This window comes from Calypte anna, chromosome 4A (genome assembly GCF_003957555.1).
Source record: "Calypte anna isolate BGI_N300 chromosome 4A, bCalAnn1_v1.p, whole genome shotgun sequence".
Taxonomy (NCBI): Eukaryota; Metazoa; Chordata; class Aves; order Apodiformes; family Trochilidae; genus Calypte; species Calypte anna.
This window is the reverse complement of record NC_044248.1, coordinates 29,618,969-29,642,058: the sequence shown is the minus strand read 5'-3', so window position 1 is coordinate 29,642,058 and position 23,090 is coordinate 29,618,969. Positions and strand designations below refer to the sequence as shown.

Below are 23,090 nucleotides of genomic sequence, written 5' to 3'. Positions count from 1 at the left end.
GCTTCCAGTTTTAGCCAGTCTTGGCATTGTCCAGACAAAGCACCTGGGGAGCCTGAGAACTTTTAAACTGTGACTGTCATCTCTTTGTCAGTCTAACTGTTATGCCTATAATTATGCTGTGTGCACAAGGTGGGACAAGAACTAAGTATGTTTCATTTGCAATGTTTGTAAATGTGCATGGTCTTTGTGAAAGTGTGGTCTTTGACTTCAGGAAGTTCTCTGCTGAAGAAGGAATGAAATCAGAAATTGTCCAATTATAGCATGGAGTATTTGTCTATAGAAAAAGTTTTAAAACAAAATAGATTTGAGATGCAATAAATTTTTGCCATCTCATCTAGGGCTTAGAAGATGACTGGCAATGATGTTTCAATAACGTTAATGCCGCTGCAGGTTTCTTTTGCAAGACAACAATAACAACATGAATTGGATTAAGGGGTGCTTTGCATTTCTTTAATACACCGATTAAGTCAAAGAACTTCTAATTTGGAATTAGGAACTGTTTTGTTCTTCATGAGTTTGTTTTAAGTTGCAACAGCCAGCTCTTGAAAAGTGCTGTGACTGTGTCATGTTTGTATCACATGGGGGCTTCAAGAGTAGGGTTTGCTGAAGTTAAGTATCCTTAGTCTTATGTCTAAGGACTTTCCAATGAGACGTTTTCTTCCGGGGTCTGTTCTGTCAAAATGGTTCCTTTCTGGAATTAAGAACCATCAAATGTTATGGATTCTACATGAAATGCAACATAATGTGTGGGGTCTTGATGTGGGTTATGTGAATGAGAACAGTCTAAATCCCAAAAGAAGGAATTTGATATGTGTTTTGGAAGACATTTTCCCTCTTGATTAATAAAATCACAGTTACTGCCAAATGGCTAAGATTTATGAATTTCGGTAAGTGATTAGGTTAGGATTTTTTTTGTTTTTCTGTTTAGTTTTCATCTGCACAAAAAAGATACGGAAGAAACTAATTATCAATTATTCGTAGGTCAGGAATACAACTTCTTGAAGATGGAGCCTGGAGAGGTGAACTCCCTTGGGGAACCATACGATTTTGACAGCATTATGCACTATGCCAGGAACACCTTCTCAAGGTTGGAGTCTCAGGTTATACCTTTTGACTTTTAATTCTATTTCTCTCTGTGAGTGCTAAGAACTTTTCTTTTTTAAATGGCCCAAAATCACTTAAAATACTCCTTGCAATATAGTATTTTTACAGCAGTCAAAGCACAGCTTGTTTATTTTAAGTCAGAATAATGTAATTATATTTTAAACATATATCATTTCTGTTCAGTTTCAAAGCAGCCTTTTGGTCTTACTTCGGTTCTTTAGATTTTAATATGGAAACAGAATTTCCTATAATACTTTCTTCTCCACAAAAATTTGAATTTAGAAAAAACAAATGAGTGAAATGGTTAGGAATTTTATGTGTAATACGATCTGTTCTCTTGAAGAGAAATCTCTTTGATTTGATGCATAATGTCTGAGTAGCTCTGTATTATGCAAGTAGAACACATTATGGTATTAGGGCATATAGCATGCAAGGGCCTTTGCTAAGTCCTGCAGCCAACCATTTATAACAGAAGCTGCAATTTCTTCTCTGTTGTTTGTACAGATTGTTATTGTCATCAAAGCCATATTACAAAGAGTTCTGCTGATTTCACTCTGGCCTGTTGCAGGCTGATCCATTTTCAACTCCATAGTAACTTGTGTGGGTCTCACTCTGAAACTCTGCAGGGATGTGAGGAGCTGTATGATGAGCTGTTCCCATGGCTCCAGCACTGTGCTGGAGAACAAGTGAAGGAGTCTTACACCCAGCCTCCTGTTCTATTTCATGCCAAGTCTCAGTTCAGATAATTACTCTCTGAAAATACCAGAGTAATGCATGTTAAAAGAAGACTAAGCAAACAAACAAACAACAAAAACCCCAACAAAAATGCTGGTTTGAAATGTTAGGTGCTTAGGTTTTGGGGTTTTTTCCTTTATCCGATTTGTACATTTTAAAGCAAAAATACTGGACAACATGAGAGTCTGAAATAAACTGAAGGCCACCAGAAACTTCACCAGCCTTTGCAAATTTCTTAGTCTTGGTGTCCTCAAGATAAATGATATTATTAAAAATAAAACAACCTACCCTTCCTACCAAATGATGCATACACATAATTCACCCCTGCAGGAGAATAGAAATGAGCCACCCGAGGTGGATACTATTCACAGTCCTTCATCCAGCTACAGATACATTACCTTAAGGAAGATATTATAAAAGCTTGTATAAAATAAAGAAATTTTGCAAGCTGGAACCCCACTGAGTCCGAGGGCAATGACAACATCAAGATAATTTGATCTGTGGACCTTGATCTCACCATTTGCAACCTGGCAAAACCTGATAGTGCCATGAGCATGCATGTCCTGCCTTAAGATGCAAGAGGGTGTTACTTCATACTGTTTAAAAATAACCAGCAAATCCTCAAGGTCATCTACCGATTTGCACTGGTCTGTCTTGAAAGCATGAATCATGCTCAGTGTGGCATATAACCAGCTAGCTGTTTGTTGTTTGACTTTACTCACCCACACCAGTAGTATAAATCAGAAAACTTCATGAAGTTCTAGTCACGTGCAGTGGTGTTGTTTGTGCTGCATTAAATCCACCACAATTTTTCCCTATGTTATGCTAAGGCATGTAGAAGAGGCTTGTTTTCACATTTTTCTAAATGCATTAGGTTGAACTAAAACTCAGTGGAAAATAAAATTACAATTTAGAGGTACAGAAACTTTGTTTAAATAATAATGTGCCTTATATCTACAAACTGAATAATGCCGTAAGTACTCAACATGACTATTTAGATTAGGGTAACATCCTGAGATGATACTTTTTTTGCAGAATTTCTAGTGATGCCGCAAGAAATCTGAGTAAAGAGAGCAGTATGTAGCTGTAGTACTCAAAATGCTTCACTTATTATAATTTAAAAAACAATCTGTATTTATGAACAGTATTTCTAACTACAGAGATCCTTACTGTTCATTCATTTCTGTGCTGATCTTATGGCTGAAAATGTCATTTTTACTTTGTAATAAAAGCCCTACCTGTATATAGGAGTATAAAAAAAATTAAAGAACAAGAGAATACGGAAACATATTTATCTCTTTCATTTTATGGGATTTGAGGGATTTTTATATTCTGTTACATAGTCATAGAACCTAGTTTTGTACTTTACTGTTTTAAAATTTGAGACCACCAAAATATTGGATCATATTTAAAAATTGGAAAAATTTTGAATAAAACTGCACATATGGAACAAGCATGCTTCTCTGTTACATCTAGTCATTTAAGGTAGATGTTAAGATCTTGTACAGTAAGTATATATTTTATTGTAAAGAGGATGGAGGCAGGCAAATAAGCATTCATGTTTCAAGTAGCTAGAGTAGAGTTAGATATAAAACCGGCTGGAAGAATGATTACTTTACTGCTTTTACATGTTCAAGCCAGTCTTTAAGAATTCTCTTAAAAACTTCATTAGAAATATGAACTTTGCAATTAATAATGTTGTGCTAGGATCTAGTTTATGTATTTTTATATAAATTTTTTTTTCAATATAGCAAGATTTTAATGGCAGTGCCTTTTCCCTGTGCAGTCTAGATAGTAGTAAGAGATTTATCTCTTCTTGTCTAACATAAATATAAAAGTTGCTGTGTTAATTGATGTACTGCAAGAAGATTCTTTTCTTATACCTTTGCATAAAGTTTGCCAGCTTGAGGAATTTTTATGATGTGTTTTCTGTATTTAAAGTTCTGCATTTTACCCTCTGAATTATGTAAAATGTAAATTCTGGATTTACAAAAGAATATTATTCATAAAACTCAGAGATATGTATGACAGAAACCTAATAGGGGTTTTTTTGGGGTCTATTTTTATTTTTATTTTTTTTAGGGGCATGTTTCTGGATACCATTCTCCCTTCCCGTGATGATAATGGTATACGACCTGCCATTGGCCAGCGTACTCGTCTAAGTAAAGGAGATATTGCACAGGCAAGAAAGCTGTATAGATGTCCAGGTATTGCACCACAAAGTCACATATTAGCAACTGTTTGACTTGTTGTTCAAGAGGAGTGATTTTTCAGTCAGCTGCTCAGTAGTCTGTTACCATGTTGGCAGCTGACTCAAGCAGTTCAAGAACGGAATTATTAAAAAAATCTTATAGGTAAGGTCTCTGGAATGCAAAGCACTTAAGGACAGATAAACTGTATGAAACAACACTTAGTTTCATGACATTTAAGTATTTTTTTATCTTAGCTGTTCACTGACTAGAAAAAAAAAGATGATATTTAATGTCACTTCTGGTTTGCCTAGTAACTGGAGTCCTTTTTTATTTGAATTCAAGTAGGGTGCAGAAGGAGAAAATTAAATGATTGCAATGAACTCTGAAGGCATTGCATTGTTAAGCATTTGGCAAAAAAACAAACCAGAATTAAGTTCTAAACTCTTCTACAAACTCATTGCAAACTTTTTGTAGTTGTAACAATTAGATTTAGTATTCTACCTAATTCTAGCATCCTATAATTATTACTCATATTAATTTTTTAATAGTGTTTAAATAGTGGTGGGATAGAGTTTCTGTCTCAGAATGAGTAGCAAGTCTGGAGTAACCCAGAGTCAACCCCATGGTTGCTTTCTTATGCTAGTTCTTCTGTAATTGCTGGCAAAGTGGTGGAAATCTCAAACCTTTCAAATGATTTTACTTTCCTTTGTCTAGTTATAGCTGAGTTTTAACCTTTGGTGTAAACCAAAACAGTTCAGAAGTGACGTCTCTCAGTAAGAATTTGTTAGCAAGATCATTGTCAGAGGAAGGCCCATGTCAAAGATTTTACAGCCCTCTAGCTCCTCTTGGGAATTAGTGGAGTCTCAGTAACTGTTTTAAGTCATGTACATGGCTAATTTTTACCACCTGAGCAATCCAGAAGGACTAAAAGCAGGGATCAGGACTGAAGTGATGAAGCTGCTTCAGTTATATCAGCAGCTGTGGGATCTATTGAAGATGTGGGGCGCCTTATGTGCACTTGATGTACACTGTACAGCTGAAATGGAATTTTCTGTTGTGCTGTAAGTACACTGAGTCATAATCTTCTATATAGAAATAAACGTGCAAAGTTTCTGGGCCTACTAGAGGAGAAACCACTTTAACCTACTTTCTTTAGTAATTACTTTTAGTATATTTTTTGTTCATTCCTTTTGGTACAGCAGCTACTCAAATAATTACATTCTTATTGACAGTATTTCTAGTCAGAGTATACAGTAAGCAAAAATTTCATAAGCACAGAGAATATGTATATATTTCGATGAAAGGTAGCTTTTGGAGTAAAATAGTCTATAGCATAAGAACTACGATGAAAGTAGCTAAGTATCTTAGGATCGCATTGATTTAAGGAAAAAAAAAAAAGAAAGAAAAAAAGATAGAGCCTAGGCTGCATAACATGTACTTTCAGGCATCTGAAAAAGATACAAAATACCTTTTGAGCTACTGTTCAAAACAAAAAAGTTGTTCATGGAAAATATCCTATAATGTAATTAATGTAAATGTGCTATAACTTGAAAATCTTGTTGGAAGCTAATTGTGAACATGGTTGTTTAGCAATACTGTACATTTTAAAAGCAAGTTATTTTTCGCAGCACCAGTAAACCCACTTTGAAGGGATTACGAAAACTAATGGTGATTGCAGGATTATGCTCCTTTTCTGGTGTTTTGCTTTGGAAAACTTTGGAACAGAAGACTTTGGTTTTCTAGTGTACTGTACATAAGCCAGTTCATAAAAGAAATAGAGGTTTAAGAGAGAAAAAACCAAAATGGAAGGTTTTGCTAAAGATTTAAAATAGCATACTATTTAACATGCTTTTTTTTTTCACCTGATATTTTTTATGGAAGCTATGTAACTGAATAACAACACAAAACAACACTCTGAAAGTTGCACAGTACTTGTGATCTAATAAAGTTTTCAGCAAATACTGAGACATTAAAGTTTCAGTTTTATGAAAAGGATTATGTGGTAATCCTAGTATATGGTAATAAAATCCCTGACACTGTTGTTTTTGGAGGTATGCTGTATTTACTGTTTCAGATGAAGATGTTAATTATGATGTCTGATTATAAAAGAACAGCAGTGCTTATGAAAGAACAGCAGTGAATATTTCAAACTAATAACATCTGCATTATTTCCTGATTGTTTGTGTTTTCTTGAGTGTAATACAATGAAAATATAAAAACTGTAACTTAAATAGGTATTTCCCAGATACACACATTTCTTTGATAAAGGATTTTGTGATACTGTCCATAGACAATATCTTGGAGTTCTAGCTATTCTTGCAAGCAGTTTCTGGTCCAAGAAGCCTGCCTCATTTCTGGGGCCCATGAACATGGAGTTGTGCTCAGAGCTGCTGGAGAATATAATTGATCTACACGGCAGTGAGGCAACTGAGCCTCCCGTGTTCTTCTAGCTAGTCAGGATAATCAGGGTCATTATTCAGGAAAGGGCCTGGTGACCAAGTTTTGAGCTTGGTGAAGCCAAGGCATAAGATTTGATAACTTGTCTTTCATCATCTGAGTAAACACCAGGAGACAACAACTTAGAAAAGAAATTTTGCTCTGTTTTAACTTTTTCTTAGGATTTTTCTCAAAGGCAAACATAATTGCTGACAAGGATTTTAAAAATTTAATACAGATTTATATTGTTACATGATGGAATAATAAGGAGAAAGAGAGCAACTAAGCTAAGGGTACTTCCTCTACCAATCTTACTTTGAACTTCATCTGACCATCTTGACATTGGAGAGCAGATCTTGAACTTCAAGTCTGGATGTATTACATTGGTTTTCAGACTGTCTATCAGAGTAATAGAGTTTGTTTTCCTCTGGTGCAGCTAGTAAAATTTCAACACAGGTGTGCCTTTTAAGTTTTGTATAGAAATACAGTTGATTTAAAACAAATATATATAGTTTTATAGGAAAAGGAATAAGAAAGGAAAATAATGGTGAAGGGATACTGTCAGAAAGTATTAATATTAATTATTAATATTCTGGAAAAAATAATCCTGCAGTCTGTATTAGTGTATAAGTCTGTATAAGAGAAAAATTCTGAGATGTTTTTAAGTAAGTAAAGCTATCATGCTTACCTCACTGTTGTGTTTACTTTTATAACGCAGTAATTTAGAGATTTCAAAAGAGGGAGAGGTAGTAATGCCATGGTCTGCCTCCTCTCTTACTAATTGCAGCACTGCATTTGAACAGATATATGTCCCCCATACTGTAAGCATTTTCTTTGCTTATATACTTCCTGTGTGTGTTTGCATTCCGTGACTTCATAATCAGTATTTGGGAGTCAAAGTTACCATTAATTGAAAAAAGTGCAATGTAAGCAGAAGAGATACAATAAACGTCACCTGCTGCACAGGGTGCCTCCTCCTTGGGCTCCGCTTTCTTCTACTCCTGTACAAGACTACAATTTTACTCCTGGTCTTCTCTTTATGTATCTGTTCTAAGCTGCTATACACTTGACTAGCACTGGGGAAACCCAGGACAATACTCTGCAATTTATTTCAGTTTGCATTCATCGCTATATTAAAAATAAATCATGGTTAATTTTAGGTATAGCTTGCCTTTTCCCTGAGAAGGCTTTGTACAGAAAAATTTGGTTAGCACTGAATACCTTCTTTGTGTGTGTCATTTTCTGAGATTTGCTGTGACTGCCTGCAATATTTTGAAGATAAAGTCTCATTTTTTTTTAACTGAGCAGAGAAAATCTGCTTTGTTTTTATTTCGTTTCGTTGCTGACAGACATGGTGGCAATTACTTTGGTCATTAAATTTTGGGGGGTTTGCACCAGTAAGTCTGTTCTTCTCATCACAATAACTATCTCAATGTCAGAGAGCATATTTAATGCCTTGAATATAGTTCATGCCTGATACTACAGTGTACTTGTCAGATTACATCTTAGATGCATTTTAACAAGACAGCCTTTACTGCTGTGTTGTCTGTCTTTGCCATAAACAATCTCTTCCTTTGTCCCTTTTTATTTGAAAATTTTCCAGATCATTTATAATTCATTGAGATTTTGATGATACAGTGGTTCACTGTATTACTTATATCCCTGCAAATCACTGTTGCAAGAATACTAATATACACAAACAAGTTTAGGTCAGATCTGTTTCTCACATGGGCAAAGTACTAAATTAAATTGAACCACTGACAAAATTCCGGTGTGGTGCGCATCATGCCATGCCAGCTTTGGTTTTCCTTTTAATTGTTAAAGGTTAACTCTAAGGACGTGGCTAATTTTTTTTCACCACAGTAATATTATATGTATAATTTTGCATTTGATTGACAGCAATGACATTTTTAAGGCTGATAGAATTTTGGTTACATCAGCAGACGGAAAACAAATGAAGTAGTTCATGGAATAAAAGCATGCGTGTAAAATGGAATGAATGTCAGTCTGGCTTAAAATCGTCTGGAATAAATCATTAGTCTGTTTTCCATCTGCATCTGCAGTGAGTTAAATGTATTCTGAGCAGATACTGGAAAGATGCATTTTTCTCTCTTAGGCACATTAAATTTCATATTTTTACTGTATTTTGTTTCTTGCAGCTTGTGGAGAAACATTGCAGGAATCTACCGGGAACTTTTCTTCTCCTGGGTTTCCAAATGGTTATCCTTCCTACACACACTGCATATGGAGAATCTCTGTGACACCAGGGGAAAAGGTATTTTAACATTCCCTCAGCTAAAACCAGTATTTTCAAAATAAAATGTTGCTTTTCTTTGGGTTTTCATTTAAGTTTAGAGCTTGAATAATAATTGAAAATAATGACATGCAATTAAAAATGGGACTATGAACCATATACTATTTGCTTGACTTTGGTCTGTGGCATTAGACCACATCATCTATTTGATGGCTGCCGATGTGAAATAATGGCATGGTTTCCATCTGCTACATGTTTGCATCATGAAATAATTTCAAAATTAGGTTCCAGTTCAAATGGTTGTTCTCTGTAAAGGTGAAAGAGGTAGTTCAGGCTCCTGAATTGTCTTTTGCTCTGGCAGGGGCCCAGGTGAGCTGACTGGGCTGTATTTGGCTGATAGCTGGGCTCCAAGTAAGGAAGCTCTCAGGGTATTGAATGAGATGTTTCTAAAGTGAAGCAATAATAAAATGGGGTAAAGAAAATGTCATTCTAGGTGTTCCCTGCTATTGGTTGTAGTGCATATAGTTTTACTTTCTACTTTTAGGGGAAAAAAGCCTGACTTGATGAGAGCAGTTTGGGGAGAGACACATGCCATTCTAGTGAAACCAAAACCTCTTTCTCTTGTGTAAGGTTTCAAAACATGCTAGCTGAATCTTATTTTAAATTGTTGGCTCAAATATTACCCTGTTTCAAAAGAAGTAAGGATGGAAGGAGCAATGGGAAGTTTCACCTGAGACAAAATATGGAGGGGGAAAAAATTGAATGTAAGCTTATTAGCAACAGGCAGTTGTCAGTATTAAGCAGTCAAATAGAGCCTAAAGTCTGGAATACAGAATTCAGCACCAGCCTCAGTACTGAAGAGTCTAAAGATAAAAACCCAGCATTTGTCTGCCGGTATTTCAGTCAGTTTTGTCAGTGGTATCCCACTCCATATTGGACACAGATTTCTCCTGATTGTGTTATTTCATTCCATGTTTTTCTTCCAGGTCAGTATTTTGGTAGACACCAAGAATATATGTTCTTGATGTACTAATAGATACTGAGGAGCTGTAAGAGCATTTGCCACTGTGGGGGATGAAAGCAAAGTAATTTGGAAAGTATTTGCCCTCCTTTGGCCAAGAGCCACGGACAGCAGAAAAATAAACACACTCTCTGCTGGGAGGGTGCGGGTGGCTCTGCAGATGACCAGGGAAGAAAAAATGAAAACAGCTTAATAAGAACAGGTTTGCACTAAAGATACAACTTAATCTAGACAGGTAATTTTATGTTCCTGCTACTTCTGCTGTTTCTTAGACACTGCTGTGACAGCAACAAAAATGGGTTTGGTTTCTTTTCTATTACTCAGATAAAAAACTTAAAAAAAATATAGTCTTCATCTACAATTATTATTGGCTTTTGAAAACAATACTGCATGAGTTAAAAAATGCTCCTGCTTAAGTATCTATAGTATACTCCAGCTTTGTGTAAACCTACCTGTGGACATTACTGTGACTGTGATTTATTTGTAATACCATTATGTCTTGAGATTGCAACTTCCACTGGAGTCCTATTAGACTCTCCAAAAGCTTAATGGGGGAAAGCTCCTGTACTGAAGGTAGCAATGTAAGAAGACTGGCTCCCTTTCCCATCTTACTGCCTGTCCCAAATGGAGAAAAAGACTAAAGAAAATTTTCTAATTGAAATTTGACCTGACAAGTCATGTCTGTAGGGCACTGTTCTGACCTCCAGCTCTCATAGTCTCCATATAGTTCTGCAAGAATGAAGTAAATTGTATGTGTGCTCATGTAAAAATGTCTGGGTTTTGGTGCTATTCCCATGGAATATTATTGTCTGCTTTGAGATAAAGGACGCTATTTGCAGCATGTACTTGATGTCAATAGCAGATAGCAGAAATGACGTCTGAATCTTAACTAATGCATATATCATGGTACCTTGGATACAGGTTATATTTGACCCCAAATTTTCTCAGTAAATAATTAGAACATATTCATGCTATGAAGGGAAATTGCAAATATATTTACAGTTCATGGTTTTGTTCCTTTGTTTGCTGCTTTGACCCTGATAGAGCTCAGGAATGTTCTATGGAGGTTAGAGTATGCATAAGTACATCACATTGTGTTCTGATATGTCAGTTAGCACGTTAATTGCCTAAAAATTAACTCAAAAAGCATCAGTCCTGATTGTCTTAACTCTTGTCTCTTACTTATTGAGATTGAACATTGTGCTGTTTGAGCATAGCTTACAGGACTTCTATCCATGCTGCTTTCTGCAAGTAGAGACACTTCTGATCATTGATGGCAGGAATTTCAATGAAGGACAGGGCTGCAGTGGTGCACACTAGTACAGCATCCCTTATATTGACAAGCACCATAAATTGCCAGCCCAGTCTAAAACATGTGCATCCTTATTACTAAAACAAGGCAGTTTATTCACCTTTACGTTCTCTTAAGATTTAAGACTACGATAAACAGCTGTACAGAGTATATCTATACACAAAAAAATCTCTGAGGAAGAATGGTATTAGTAATAGTTTATGCCTTCTGCCAGGGCTAATCCTGCCTTCTGGAGTATAGAAATGTTGTTTGCATAGGAATTTACAACTGTTCCAGGTTTGGTTGGTTGGTTGGGGGTTTGTTTGGGTTTTGGGCTTGGTTTTTTTGTTGTTGCTTGTTTGTTTGTTGTTTGTTTGGGGGCTTTTTGGTCCAATTTTCTGAATAGGTTACATTACTTCCAAATTTTCTTGAGGTTTTACATGTATCATAAAATAGGGCAGATAAATCTTTGGTTGATGTGGGCAAAATGCCATGTACTGAAAAATTTGTTAGTACTACCAGTTTCCTGCCACATATGTTGTGCTTTCTTATCCCAGGCAGCAGGAGGTATGATATATTCTCTCTCAGAAGCTGCAGTAGCACAATTGAATCTGCTATGTAATCAATAATTCCTTAAATGTGCTAACAAACACCCATTGATTGTTTTTCCTATGAAGACTTTCAATCATCCTGTCCCTTTGAACAAGTTCTGCTTTGTCCTATTTAATACTTCACAGAACTGTAGATCAGATTCTTAAATATATTTATTCTTGCTCGCTTCCTGACCAGAAGTAATGCTGTGACAGATTGGTGGTTCTGCCTATGTATAGCTAATGAATTCTGGTCAATGTTAAGGGATCGGGGTATCATCAAATATCTTGGAATGTCAGAATAGGAAAAGGCTGTGAAGGTTATTTCATGTAGTCTCAAAGGTGGGGGCCATTGAGGAAGATCATTAAATTTAAATAGTTTGTTAAGATAGGAACACTTCGAGGCAATGACATGGTCACACCTAAATAAACCCATCCTTTTCCTAACTCTATCTGGGCAACTAAGGTGTGGAAAAAGTCAAATTTTCAAACAGAAATCAGAAATCTGATGCTTCAGCTGTGTCACGGAAAATGGAAAACTTGTGTCTAGACTGGTAAGAGGTGTCCAGGCTCTACACACTTGAGGCAATGGAGAAGTTATAGGATGTGGTTTCCAACAGACCCAGTTTAAGCTGCTGTGGAAGGTAGCCTGACACAGCTGTCATCATCTCTTAAGGGCAGAGAAAAAGGCTCCCCCTTGCAAACCCTTCTTCCTGCACAGCTGGGATGAGGTGGGCATTGGTGGAAAATGACAAGGAGGCTGCTGAAGGCAGTAGGGTTTTCAATTAGTATGGCTAGATACAGAGAAACTCAGGGGAGAAAAAAAGAACAAACCTGAACTGCAAAGTGAATCAACTGAGAAGAAAAATTTTCTAGTTGGTGAGGTGTCTTTTCTTGAAAGACAAATTGATTGCCAAGGATAGGCAGAACTGCTGTGTGAATGAGTGAATATACAGGACCTCTATGTCATCATCAGAGGTAGATTCAAATAGCACTTGGAAATGGGATAAAAAGCTGAAGCAAAGGAAAGCATATGAATGATTGTATTTTAGCCAGGTCTGCATATATCTCATGGAGAATAACAAGGTAAGTAGGTAGTTTTAGAATTCTGATAGTATTTGTGCATTTATTTCTTCAGTACCTGTCCCTGAAGGAGTCCCTGAATAGTAAAAGTAAAATGTACTGTGAGTTAGACATCTGGCAAAGGATGAGTGTAATCTAGAAGTTTAAGCAGTAGGGAAAAGCAAAGAAGTGGGCTGTGAGGTTCCCTTTCTGAGAAGAAATGGAATGGAAATTGTGTCCAGGAGATAATGCAGGGAAATTGAAATAGGGAGTGCTGCAACTGGAGTAAAAGCATGAGAGCATGTGGATGAACATAGCCACATTCAGCACAGTGGATGCCAGCTGAGAGGATCAGCTAATGCTTTGATGCATGTCATTTTTAGTTAAACAGTGCAATAGTCTGGAAACTGAGTAGTAGTATGGCATTGAAGGATTTCTGTCAGTTTTCTCAGTACACCAGAAAGAAAACATTTTTCTCATTTTGCAAAATTAAAAAAGAAAATCTGAAATGAACACTAATGATAAATAGGAAAAATTACTAAATATATACAAATATACAGGAAAATTGATACCATGTTCCTCCCCCCTTTTCCCCAGTAACTCTAATGTCACCACTGAGGCTGCAGGGCAGCCCTGGGAAAGTCCAGGCTGGACTCCTGGAGTCAGCAGCAGTCGGGAACTGGAGGCAGGAACACACAGATATGGGCTGGCACGGATCAGGACCACAGGCAGATGAATGAACGGCATCCTCTCAGGGTGCCAAAACAAAAACAGGGAGCAGGCGAAGAAGGGGAAGCAGGAAGGGGTTTGACACTTGTGATCCCTCAAATTTATACTGAGTATGACGTGTATGGGGTGGAATACTCTGTTTGGTCAATTCTGTCATCTGTCTTGTCTGGTCCTCCCCAAAGGAAGATTTCAGGTGGGACCTCTTTATTCCTTCTGGAGGGTAAAATGTTCCTCAGAGCTGAGCAGTGTCCTTGGCTCTGCAGTCTCTAGCAGTAACTACAAACATCGAGTGTTATCAGTCCTAGAAGCAGACACTGTCTGAGAAACTTGCTGTTAATTTCAGCAAGTGCAACTACTTACAAGAGACTTAGCTGAAAGTAAAAGTGCAAGACAGAAAACTACCTTTATCCTGGCCCAAACCAGCATGTGGATGTACTTAGTACTTTTTGCTGAAAAGAAGTGAAAGCAAGCTAACATAGTTACCTCTATACCCAGACCACTGAGCTTTATGCTATTTTTAAAATAGCTTCCTCCAATAACTAGTAGTTTTTATCTTGCTAAAATTAAGCAGTGTGGAAAAGTTCTGTCTCTCTGGTTTAATATTGTACTGTGTTGAGATGAAGAGACACATGGTGCCTTCAGAGGAGATAGAAGAAAACCATCTCATCTGACTCTCTGGGCCCGTTATTTCAATTTTGGTGTTACATATCCTCCTTGAAGCTGGTCTAAGGGTAAATTCTGCTCCTTTCTACTGACACAGCTGCTTCAGAGGCTGCCATGGAGATATATTTTTGCAGTGGGAGGTATTTGCTGCTGTGCAGCAATTCATGTTTGCTTTACAAAAGAAGGTTTCAGTTGTTCAGTTGCTAGGATCAAAGCTAAATATAAAACTGCTTCCATACCTCATATGAGAATAAAGAAGATTTTTAGTTAGGTTGAAACATTTATTAATCTACACTGAGGAACTGATTTGGAAGAAGGTGAATTATTTTTCCAAATACACCTAAATCCAACGAAAGGCTATGAATTGCAAATTATTTTATAATACAAAATATGGATGATTTTTGATCCTCTTGTTTGGACTGAAATTGCAGGAGACGATGCCAAGACTGTCCCAATCAGTTAGGGTCCAAGAAGTAGCTACTGTGTCATCTTGTGATCCAGGATGAATCCTATTACTGTGCTGAAAGTGTTAAGTTTATGGCAGTTTAGGATTAGTATTTCTAAACCAGAGTGAAGTAAAATAGTGGCTTAGGGTGGTCCTGATATTTAGTATTGAAAATACACGTTTACAGATGTGTTCTGTAAAATTGCGAGTCCAAGTTAAAAAGTTATAGAAATGCACAGAACTCAGATTTTTTTATTAAAAGCTCTACTATAATTTCCTTAAGAATAATTAAGGGACTGTACCATTTGTTTGTGATACTGCTTTCCGCGTTACTATCCATCATTATTGAGTCAAAACAGTAGCAGAAAGAAACACAAACGAAAATAAAATTATTTATTTTTTTTTTACAGCTGTCAGTGCTGATTATAGTCAGAATGGAATGGAAGAGCAATTGGTAGGAGAACTATCAAATAATGTACATAAAATACTCTTATTTTACCTTATTAGTATTCTCAAGGTTTTGTTTCTCAGTAAAAAGTTCCCTGTAAGCAATTAAATGTGAGGAGTCTGTCATGAATCTGCTCAGATAGGGAGGATTAAATTGAAAGCTTTTAAGTTTACTGAACAAATTTTACTAGAAGTATTTGAAGAGAGTTTAGTATCTAAGTAGCTGGAGTCCTGTAACAGGTGACCACTCCAGCTTCAGTTCTGCAGAATGTTGTGGTAATTTTTTTGTATTGACCACATGTGATTTAATTAGATGTTCTCTTCTGATTGCAGATTGTTTTAAACTTCACCACCATGGACCTGTACAAGAGCAGTCTCTGTTGGTACGACTACATTGAAGTAAGAGATGGCTACTGGAGAAAATCACCTCTTCTTGGTATGCAGCTGTTGAATTCTTCACTTTCCATTGTTACCACAGTCATTCAGTTCAGTGGACTTGATTGCCACTGAAACCATTGCAAATCTCTTGTGTTTTTGCTGTTTAGAAGGTATCCAGACTTCAGGATGGGGAAAAGGTCTAAATGGTGTCCCATAAGTTGTTTATTTGACTTGAAGCCTCAATCCTTCCTTTCACTGCAGCTAGCTATTACTCAGCTTCATTGGTGTAAGGACGAAAACTACAAAATGTGCAACTCTTTGCTTAGGTTATTGTTATTGAAATGTGAAACTATAGTTGTGGTCACAGAAGTGGGGAAATAGTATATAGACTACTCTGTAGAGCATGTGATGGGGAACCCATAGGGCACATGATGAGCACATGCGATGTGTTTGAGTGTACCCACTGTAGAGTAGTGTTTATCACCCCCAGTAATGCCACTGACTAATCCAGTTTGACATCCTTTGATCTTCTGTCATCGAAACTGGGGATTTCAAAACACAGGAAACGCTTTTGAGATCAATTTTGCTGTTCTTTTTAGGATGAAGACTACAACTATTGGTTAGTGTCCTAGCAGCCACAGTTAAAGAACAGCAAAAGAGAAAAGTAAAAGTGAATACAGAGAACAGCTTTTAACTTTACCGCCTATTTTCTTTACCTTAAAAAGAAAAGGAAGTAACAATAAAGACCAGTTACCACCCTTTTCTCATGTTCCCTTCTCTGTCACCTAGACAGGCAGAAATTTCACCTACCTAGGCTGAGTTTAAGAGGATAAATATGGTCTATGATCCTTTGGATGTTAGTTTTTAAATGCTTCAGTCTTTAGAGACCAGATAAACAATAAGCAATATTACTGTGACCTAGATCACATTTCTTTCTTGAGATTAGTACTCACTTTCCTCTTCCAAAATGACAAGGCTTGTACGTACAGAAATTATCTATAACAATACTTTTTTCTACTTAACATACCCATAATGTTTTATACTTATACTAGTGAACCTGACAGCAATGACAAGAAATACTGAAAGCTTTATAACAAAATCTTTTTGTATTAGGTTCTGGTCTGCAGAAACACCTGTGCTTAACCATAAGCTTCTGAATAGGTCCACTGAGTTGGTTATGCTACTCTTGTTTACAGTGTTAAACACTTGTATAAGTATTTGCAGCATTTGGCTTCAGAGGTGGCAGAAAATGCAGTTACTGGTTGCATGTTTTTAGGCAGGTTTTGTGGTGACAAACTGCCAGAAGTCCTTGCATCCTCTGACAGCAGGATGTGGATCGAGTTCCGCAGCAGCAGCAACTGGGTTGGGAAAGGTTTTGCTGCAGTTTATGAAGGTAAGCCTCTTACAGCATTAAAAATAGCTTGATTATGGAGGAGAAATATTAATCGGATACTTTTGGATATTAAAAAAAAAAAAAGTCAAAAGGAACCTACTATGAATCATTATTTTATTACTAAGAGAGACAGTAGGTGTTAACTTAGTAGCCAGGGTATTTTGAAACTCTTCATGTGATCAGATTTCAGGTGACCTTTTTTCCAGGGGCACTAATGATAGTATTCATAAGCATTTTTGCCAGTTGTTTATATAACTAAATCTGCATGTTCTTGTAGTGAATGTGTGAGAAGTTTTTTTTTTGAGTACTGTCTGTTTATTCGTCAGAAAAATCTGACTTAAGTTTTCCATATGTTCTGGGATTACTTCATAGAGACAGTCCCCCACAGTGAGTATATTAACAAGTAAATATTCACCTTGTTGAAACAGTCTGTTTTCTTAAATGATGAATCCATGGTAGTAAACTGTCTGTATGATTTAATTTATATTTGCAAATCATCATGTCATCATTAGTATAGACTCTGAAAAGTGCATTTACTTTTCATCAAATATTTTTTATTTATATTAGCTTCAAAGTCAGTGTAAGCTTGAAGTACTAGACAGTATGTTAAAATGCAAAGATCATTATAAAATATAGGATTTCTGTCTTATCTCTTTTTGAAGGTTGGTAAATATTAAAGAAGAATGTGTATTAAATCCACCTCAAAGGTGAAAAAAAGTAAAATCTCATAATTTTGACCTTTTAATTTTATTCTGTAAAATATATTGATTCATAGTATGATTCAGAAGTCTTATTACACCATGCGGAAATGTTTAGATCTATTAGAAATGCTGAATTATATCTGCTAACTGAAATGCATAGGGATTTAATTGGATTGTGTTTTCAAGAACTTGTCCATGGTAAACATTTTCAAGTTTTCTCCAGAATAATCTTATCACTATCAGAATAATCTTATCATTAGCAGAGCACAGATTTTCAGGGGGATGGGGAATAGAAACTGTCATTATTGATGATAAGAATTTTCTGCTTTTGTCAGCTATTTGTGGAGGTGAAATTCACAAAAATGAAGGCCAGATCCAGTCTCCCAATTACCCTGATGACTACAGGCCGATGAAGGAATGTGTGTGGAAAATAACAGTGTCAGAAAACTACAATGTAGGATTAACATTTCAAGCATTTGAGGTAAAGCCTTTAAACTGATCTCAAAAAAGTGCTTAAGTGACAGTGACATTTAAAGGAATCCTTGTAACATTGTGAATGAATTAAAGAATTCTCTATGAGAAGTAATTCAGTTCTACTGTCAATGAAACCTTCCTTTCTGCAGAAATTTGCAACATTAAATGTTTTTCATCTTTTTTGTGCTACTTGAATTGGAATGTTTAAAGTATTGGCAATAGTCAGTTTTGCAAATACAAAAATAATCCAGTTCAACAAGGCTGCTTTAATATTGTGTTAGATTATAGTGATTTTTTTACACTTGCTAAATTTTATTGTTAAAAAGTAATGAGCATCTCAAAAGAAACCACAGTGGTCTTGGCTTCTGTTTTGAGAAAAAAGGAAAAAAAAAAGCCCACTTAAATTCAGCTTAGAAACCTATATTTAGAGAGAGGAGAAAAAATCCATGGTGAGTCATACTTGCATGTCTTTAGCGTATGTCTCTCTGTGCGTAACATTGCTAAACAGTGGTAAACTACTGTATCACAAAGAAAAATAATACATCTTTTTTTGTGCATGCACAATACACTGACAACATTTATAGATAAATTTAGAAACATATTTTGAGTTCAGTTGGTTTATTTTCATATGCTTCAGCAGTAATGACGTGATAGGCACTCTTTTTTAAAAGCTACACTTTTTTTGGCTTTATGGTGCACACAGATATTTACACAAGTATAGTAAATATAGATGTAATTTCCAACCTGTAGTTTTAGTCTTATAGGAAGACTCAAGAGGTACGGCACATTTTAGCTATGACTCATAAAAGGTCTGAGCATGTGATAACTAGGGTTTGGGACTTAATCAGCAGTCATGAATAGAAGAATGGAAATTTTAATGATTTCAGTTTCTACTTCATTTTCCCTATTTTGTATCCTGAATTCATGTTGGTGCTAGTGCAGAGATCAGCTCTCCCTGTCCAAACACTTTTCCAAATGCCGTTCTGACTCTGCATGGTCTGACTCAAGTTTACTTAGCATAGTATGTCAGTTTTTCTTTTTAAGCAATATGAACTTTATGTAGTTTGCTGACTAGATACGGAGCTTTTGTAGCCTGTCATTGGTACTCAGTATTTTTTAGTGTGATCCCAAGAGAAATGACACGGTGCCTCTGCATTAGAGACTTGCCACAATATTTGATCTCCATGCAGATGCCTAGCATTGGTCTATACATATGGTACATTATATTGCTTGAACTGACCACAGTTCAGTATCACCTCTGGGAGTTTTGTTTTCTTCTTATCTTTCAGGATCTTTTCCTAATCACCAAATTGTGAATAGGAAATCGTGTTCATGCCTCACCATGTAGAAAATAATTAGAAGCAAAGGACTGGCAGATGAGAGCATGATTTAGTTGGCTAGCGTTTAAGGCTTGTGAGAGAAAATGTCCATTTTTTCCCCCCAGACTGTTTAGTATTAGGGCATTCCCCAGAGGAGAAAAATGTGAACCAATACCCCATAAGAAGAAAGAGGAAATTGAGTAAGTACAGTTGAGTGGTAGTCTCAAGTTAGTGCCTCTGTTAGATGGGTTTTGAAAAAAAACCAAGTCATCTCTGACAGTAGAGACTTGAAAGGCACATACTTTTTCAGGGAGTCTGAGCTGTGATTCCAAAGTGGCAAGATACCCTTGAGCACCAAACGAGGTGCCCCAGAAGTCTTGTTACATCTGTCTGCACAGCATTTCTTACTGACTCATCCACAAGGCTCCCTGCTGAGTGTGAGAGTTGCTTTGGAGCCTGTTCTGAAGTGTCTTGCCTAGACGGTCACCATTTGGTCCGATTTCCATATCAGGTCCAAGTGCATGAATGCAGGTGTTCTGGTTTTTTGGTACTAAGTCTGTCTCTGGACCGAATCCTTGGTTCACTGCCCAGTAAAACAAAAAAATGCTTAAAAATCACAATTCATTGTGCCAGCTGAGATCAGAAAAAGTAAATGTCAGGACAAGGTGTTATTGCATTGTGTTTGTGAGAAAGTCACTTCTCTGATTTTTGAAAGCTACAGTTAAGAGGAATTCTCATTATCCATATGTAATGCTAAAAAAAATTACAGTATAAATAACCTTCACTCTGCAGAGAAAGCACTAGGGAAGCTGAGAATTTCAGACTGCATCAATGAGTCATCTTGTTTTGCCTGCTGTGGGAAATGCATTTTCCAATGAGTGTGGAATTACCCTTTCTTATTTGGCTGCCTAAACAGGCAGTTACAGTTTTCAGGATGTAAATGTCAGCAGTGATGTTGGAACTGCTAAGTCCATCTTTTTGGTGCATTGTTATAGTCACCTTTGTTATATTGTTCTTTGAAAATTATTATTTTTGTTTTGTTTTCATTTTAAAGAACTTCTATTGACCTGCAGTCTCATCAGCTAAGGCACCCTAGAGGGTCTGTAGAACTGAACCACATTAATCTTCCACATTTAAGTGGCCCGGTTAGTTTCTGTGCAGACTGTGTTAATTACAGTACTTTTTTTACATAAATCAGAGAGTGAAATGTATCCCTTAGGCATGTATCCCATCATTTGTGGCTACAGTTTATCTGAGTCACATGTATTTACCTGTGCTGAAATTTGACTCTATCAACAAATAAATTAATGAGAAAAAGTAAATGAAAAATTTCTCCTGAAATAAGGCTGCTTCTGCATTTTCTCTTCATAGTCTCTTCTCTCTTTTATTGATTTTTTCTTGTTTAATTTTTGCTAGGGGTGTGCTACAAAACAAAGGTAGTCTGGAATTTTTAACCAAATGTATCTGGTTATATATAGTATATTTGGTATGTTTGGTATAATGGACAAGGGATTTTCTTTTCTTTTGAGACTGTGGAGACTTCTCAGTGTTTTTTTGTGCTTACGCTCCTGTCTTAGGAATTTTTCTGGTGTTTTCTCGATTTAGTTTTCTAGTGCCATTCAAATTCTGGGTTTCCTTTAAGGCCTCCAGGAGATGATGGTATCTTTCACTCTCCTATAAGCATTAAATTTTCCTGTAATGCTTGTTTGTTTATGCTCTTCTGCGTTTGCTAACATTTTGAATATTTCTTCTAATCCTCCCCAATATCAGTCTTATGAAATGTTCATGCTCAAGTAAACAACATTTACAGGATGAGTCCACTTAAAACTAAACTGATTGGAAGTCCTTTCATTAACTTGACAAGCTTTTCTGCCCTTCTAGTAGGAAGAATAGGAGACTATTGCACATATAATTGATCTTTGTATGGCACTGTTCCCAGATGACAGTACCACAACATCTTAAAACCTGAAGTACAAAATAACAAAGCACATTTTATGCTAGTTCTTTTTCATTGTGTACCAAGTGGCTTAATGCCATTTTTCATTTCTCAAAAACACAGTAATTATGTGTTAGTTTACATATAGGTGTAATGATTTAATCCTTTAAAATAATATTAGTGGTGATAATAATAGCATTATTTGCAGTAATAGCACACTAAAAATAAATTAATATGTTAGACTGGCCAACTTTTAAATTTTTTTATCAAAAATCAATAGTACTTTGTAAGTTGGTTGATTTTTATAGTCTTAGGAAGTTTAGGAACTTACTACTATATAAATGTATTTTTATCTGATGTCTACTGCCAAAAATAGTGATTCTAAGAAATGACACTAACAATTAATCTCAATGGAAATTTGGTGCATGTAATTCACACCTGCACTTGGCCTTTGAAAAATCAGATTTCCTATACTGCCCTATGGAACGTGGAAAACATGGAAACATGGAAGAGGACAGATGTTAATTAAAAATTTTGACCAGAGAAATGTGTGGGGGAAATACATATTTCCTTCATTGCTTCAGTGGGCTTTGGACCAGGTCACATATTTCTACATCAGCCTACAGTATGATTTTTCGTGAGATAACAAGGCGGTCTTTGTTTCAAAATGGAAAATTATGTAATGTATTTAAACTCTATTATTTAGCTTAGTGAAAATTTGGAATCAGTATTACAGTGCTTAGATAGACTCATGCCTGACCACAGTAGCTGCAAACATACGATTGACATTGAAATCAGTAATAGGTGGTTTGGTTCCAGATCATCTTGTCTTCTCTCGCTCATTGTCCAAACTCTGGTGCAAAGTAATTCCTCAGCAAACAGCTAACAAATCAGAGTAAATGGCAGTGTAGATTGTGCCAGAGAAGCAAGTGGCAGAAAATTACATATGTAAATTCTTGAAGAATTGGAAAGTTTGAAAGAAGACAGAACAATTTTGTGATTAAGTTCCTTATTTTGATACCATTAAAATGAAACAAAATCAAACAATCCCTTCCCCCAATTTTTCATTTTACGTAAAAGCAGAAATTGTACTGTGCTAAATGAAAGCACCTTAGTATGTGGTGGTTACTGAGCTTAAGGTTCAGATTATCAGCAGCCACTTGTACAAACTATGCTGCTTATGTGCAAGAAAAACCCTGTCCTGAGAGAAGATGTGGATTTTACTGGGTTTGGTTTCATTTTTACTTCATTGTCATTGTAACAGAAATTGGATATGCTGAGCGAAATTTGAGGTTTCTCCTACCCCTTCTCCCTGAGTGTGTTACCACCCTCCCTCCTCTTTTACTGCTAAGATGCTGCATGACTTGAGTATTGTGAAGTAATCCTGAAGTAAAATGACCCGGATCAAGAGGTTTTTAATTCCGCTGGGAAAGGTACTCTCTCAATAAAGACAGGGATCATAAATTATCTAGGCTCTGGACAGGATGGTGGTATTTGGGCTGCTACTGCTTTCTTCTCTGGTGCAATTCGCACTCTGACTGACTCTGCAAATACTATTACATGCAGAGCACAAGACTGGCTATCCACACAGAAATGCACACATGTCCACTCACATATTAGTTAACATTTGGATGTCATCTGGCAGAACACAGTAATGAGAGACATATTTTCAGTTGTTCTGGTTTCAGTAGGTTTCTCCATCAGTGTAGCAAAGATTATCTGATGACCTAGAAAGTCAAAAGACAGCTGAAACTGGGAATTGTGCAACAGAAACCAGATACATTGACTGCAGAAGAATAAGGATGGATGCTTTTTTATTATTTATTTATTTTGGGTTTGGGTTTTTTGTTGTTTGGTTTTTTTTTTTCCACTTTTCTATTTGCTACATAATAGCTGATAATTTTAAAGTGAATTTGGATC

The 23,090-nt window shown here is 36.2% G+C and overlaps 1 protein-coding gene across 1 annotated transcript in view; it reads left to right on the top strand.

Moving 5' to 3' along the window:
• Nucleotides 1-23,090, top strand: part of TLL1 (tolloid like 1) — a 121,551-nt gene that overhangs the window by 73,197 nt on the left and 25,264 nt on the right. The window contains exons 7-12 of the mRNA XM_008493823.2: nucleotides 982-1,087; nucleotides 3,922-4,046; nucleotides 8,627-8,742; nucleotides 15,303-15,405; nucleotides 16,624-16,740; nucleotides 17,777-17,922. Of these exons, the coding sequence (XP_008492045.1) occupies nucleotides 982-1,087; nucleotides 3,922-4,046; nucleotides 8,627-8,742; nucleotides 15,303-15,405; nucleotides 16,624-16,740; nucleotides 17,777-17,922 (713 nt within the window). The remainder of the gene's footprint in view (nucleotides 1-981; nucleotides 1,088-3,921; nucleotides 4,047-8,626; nucleotides 8,743-15,302; nucleotides 15,406-16,623; nucleotides 16,741-17,776; nucleotides 17,923-23,090) is intronic.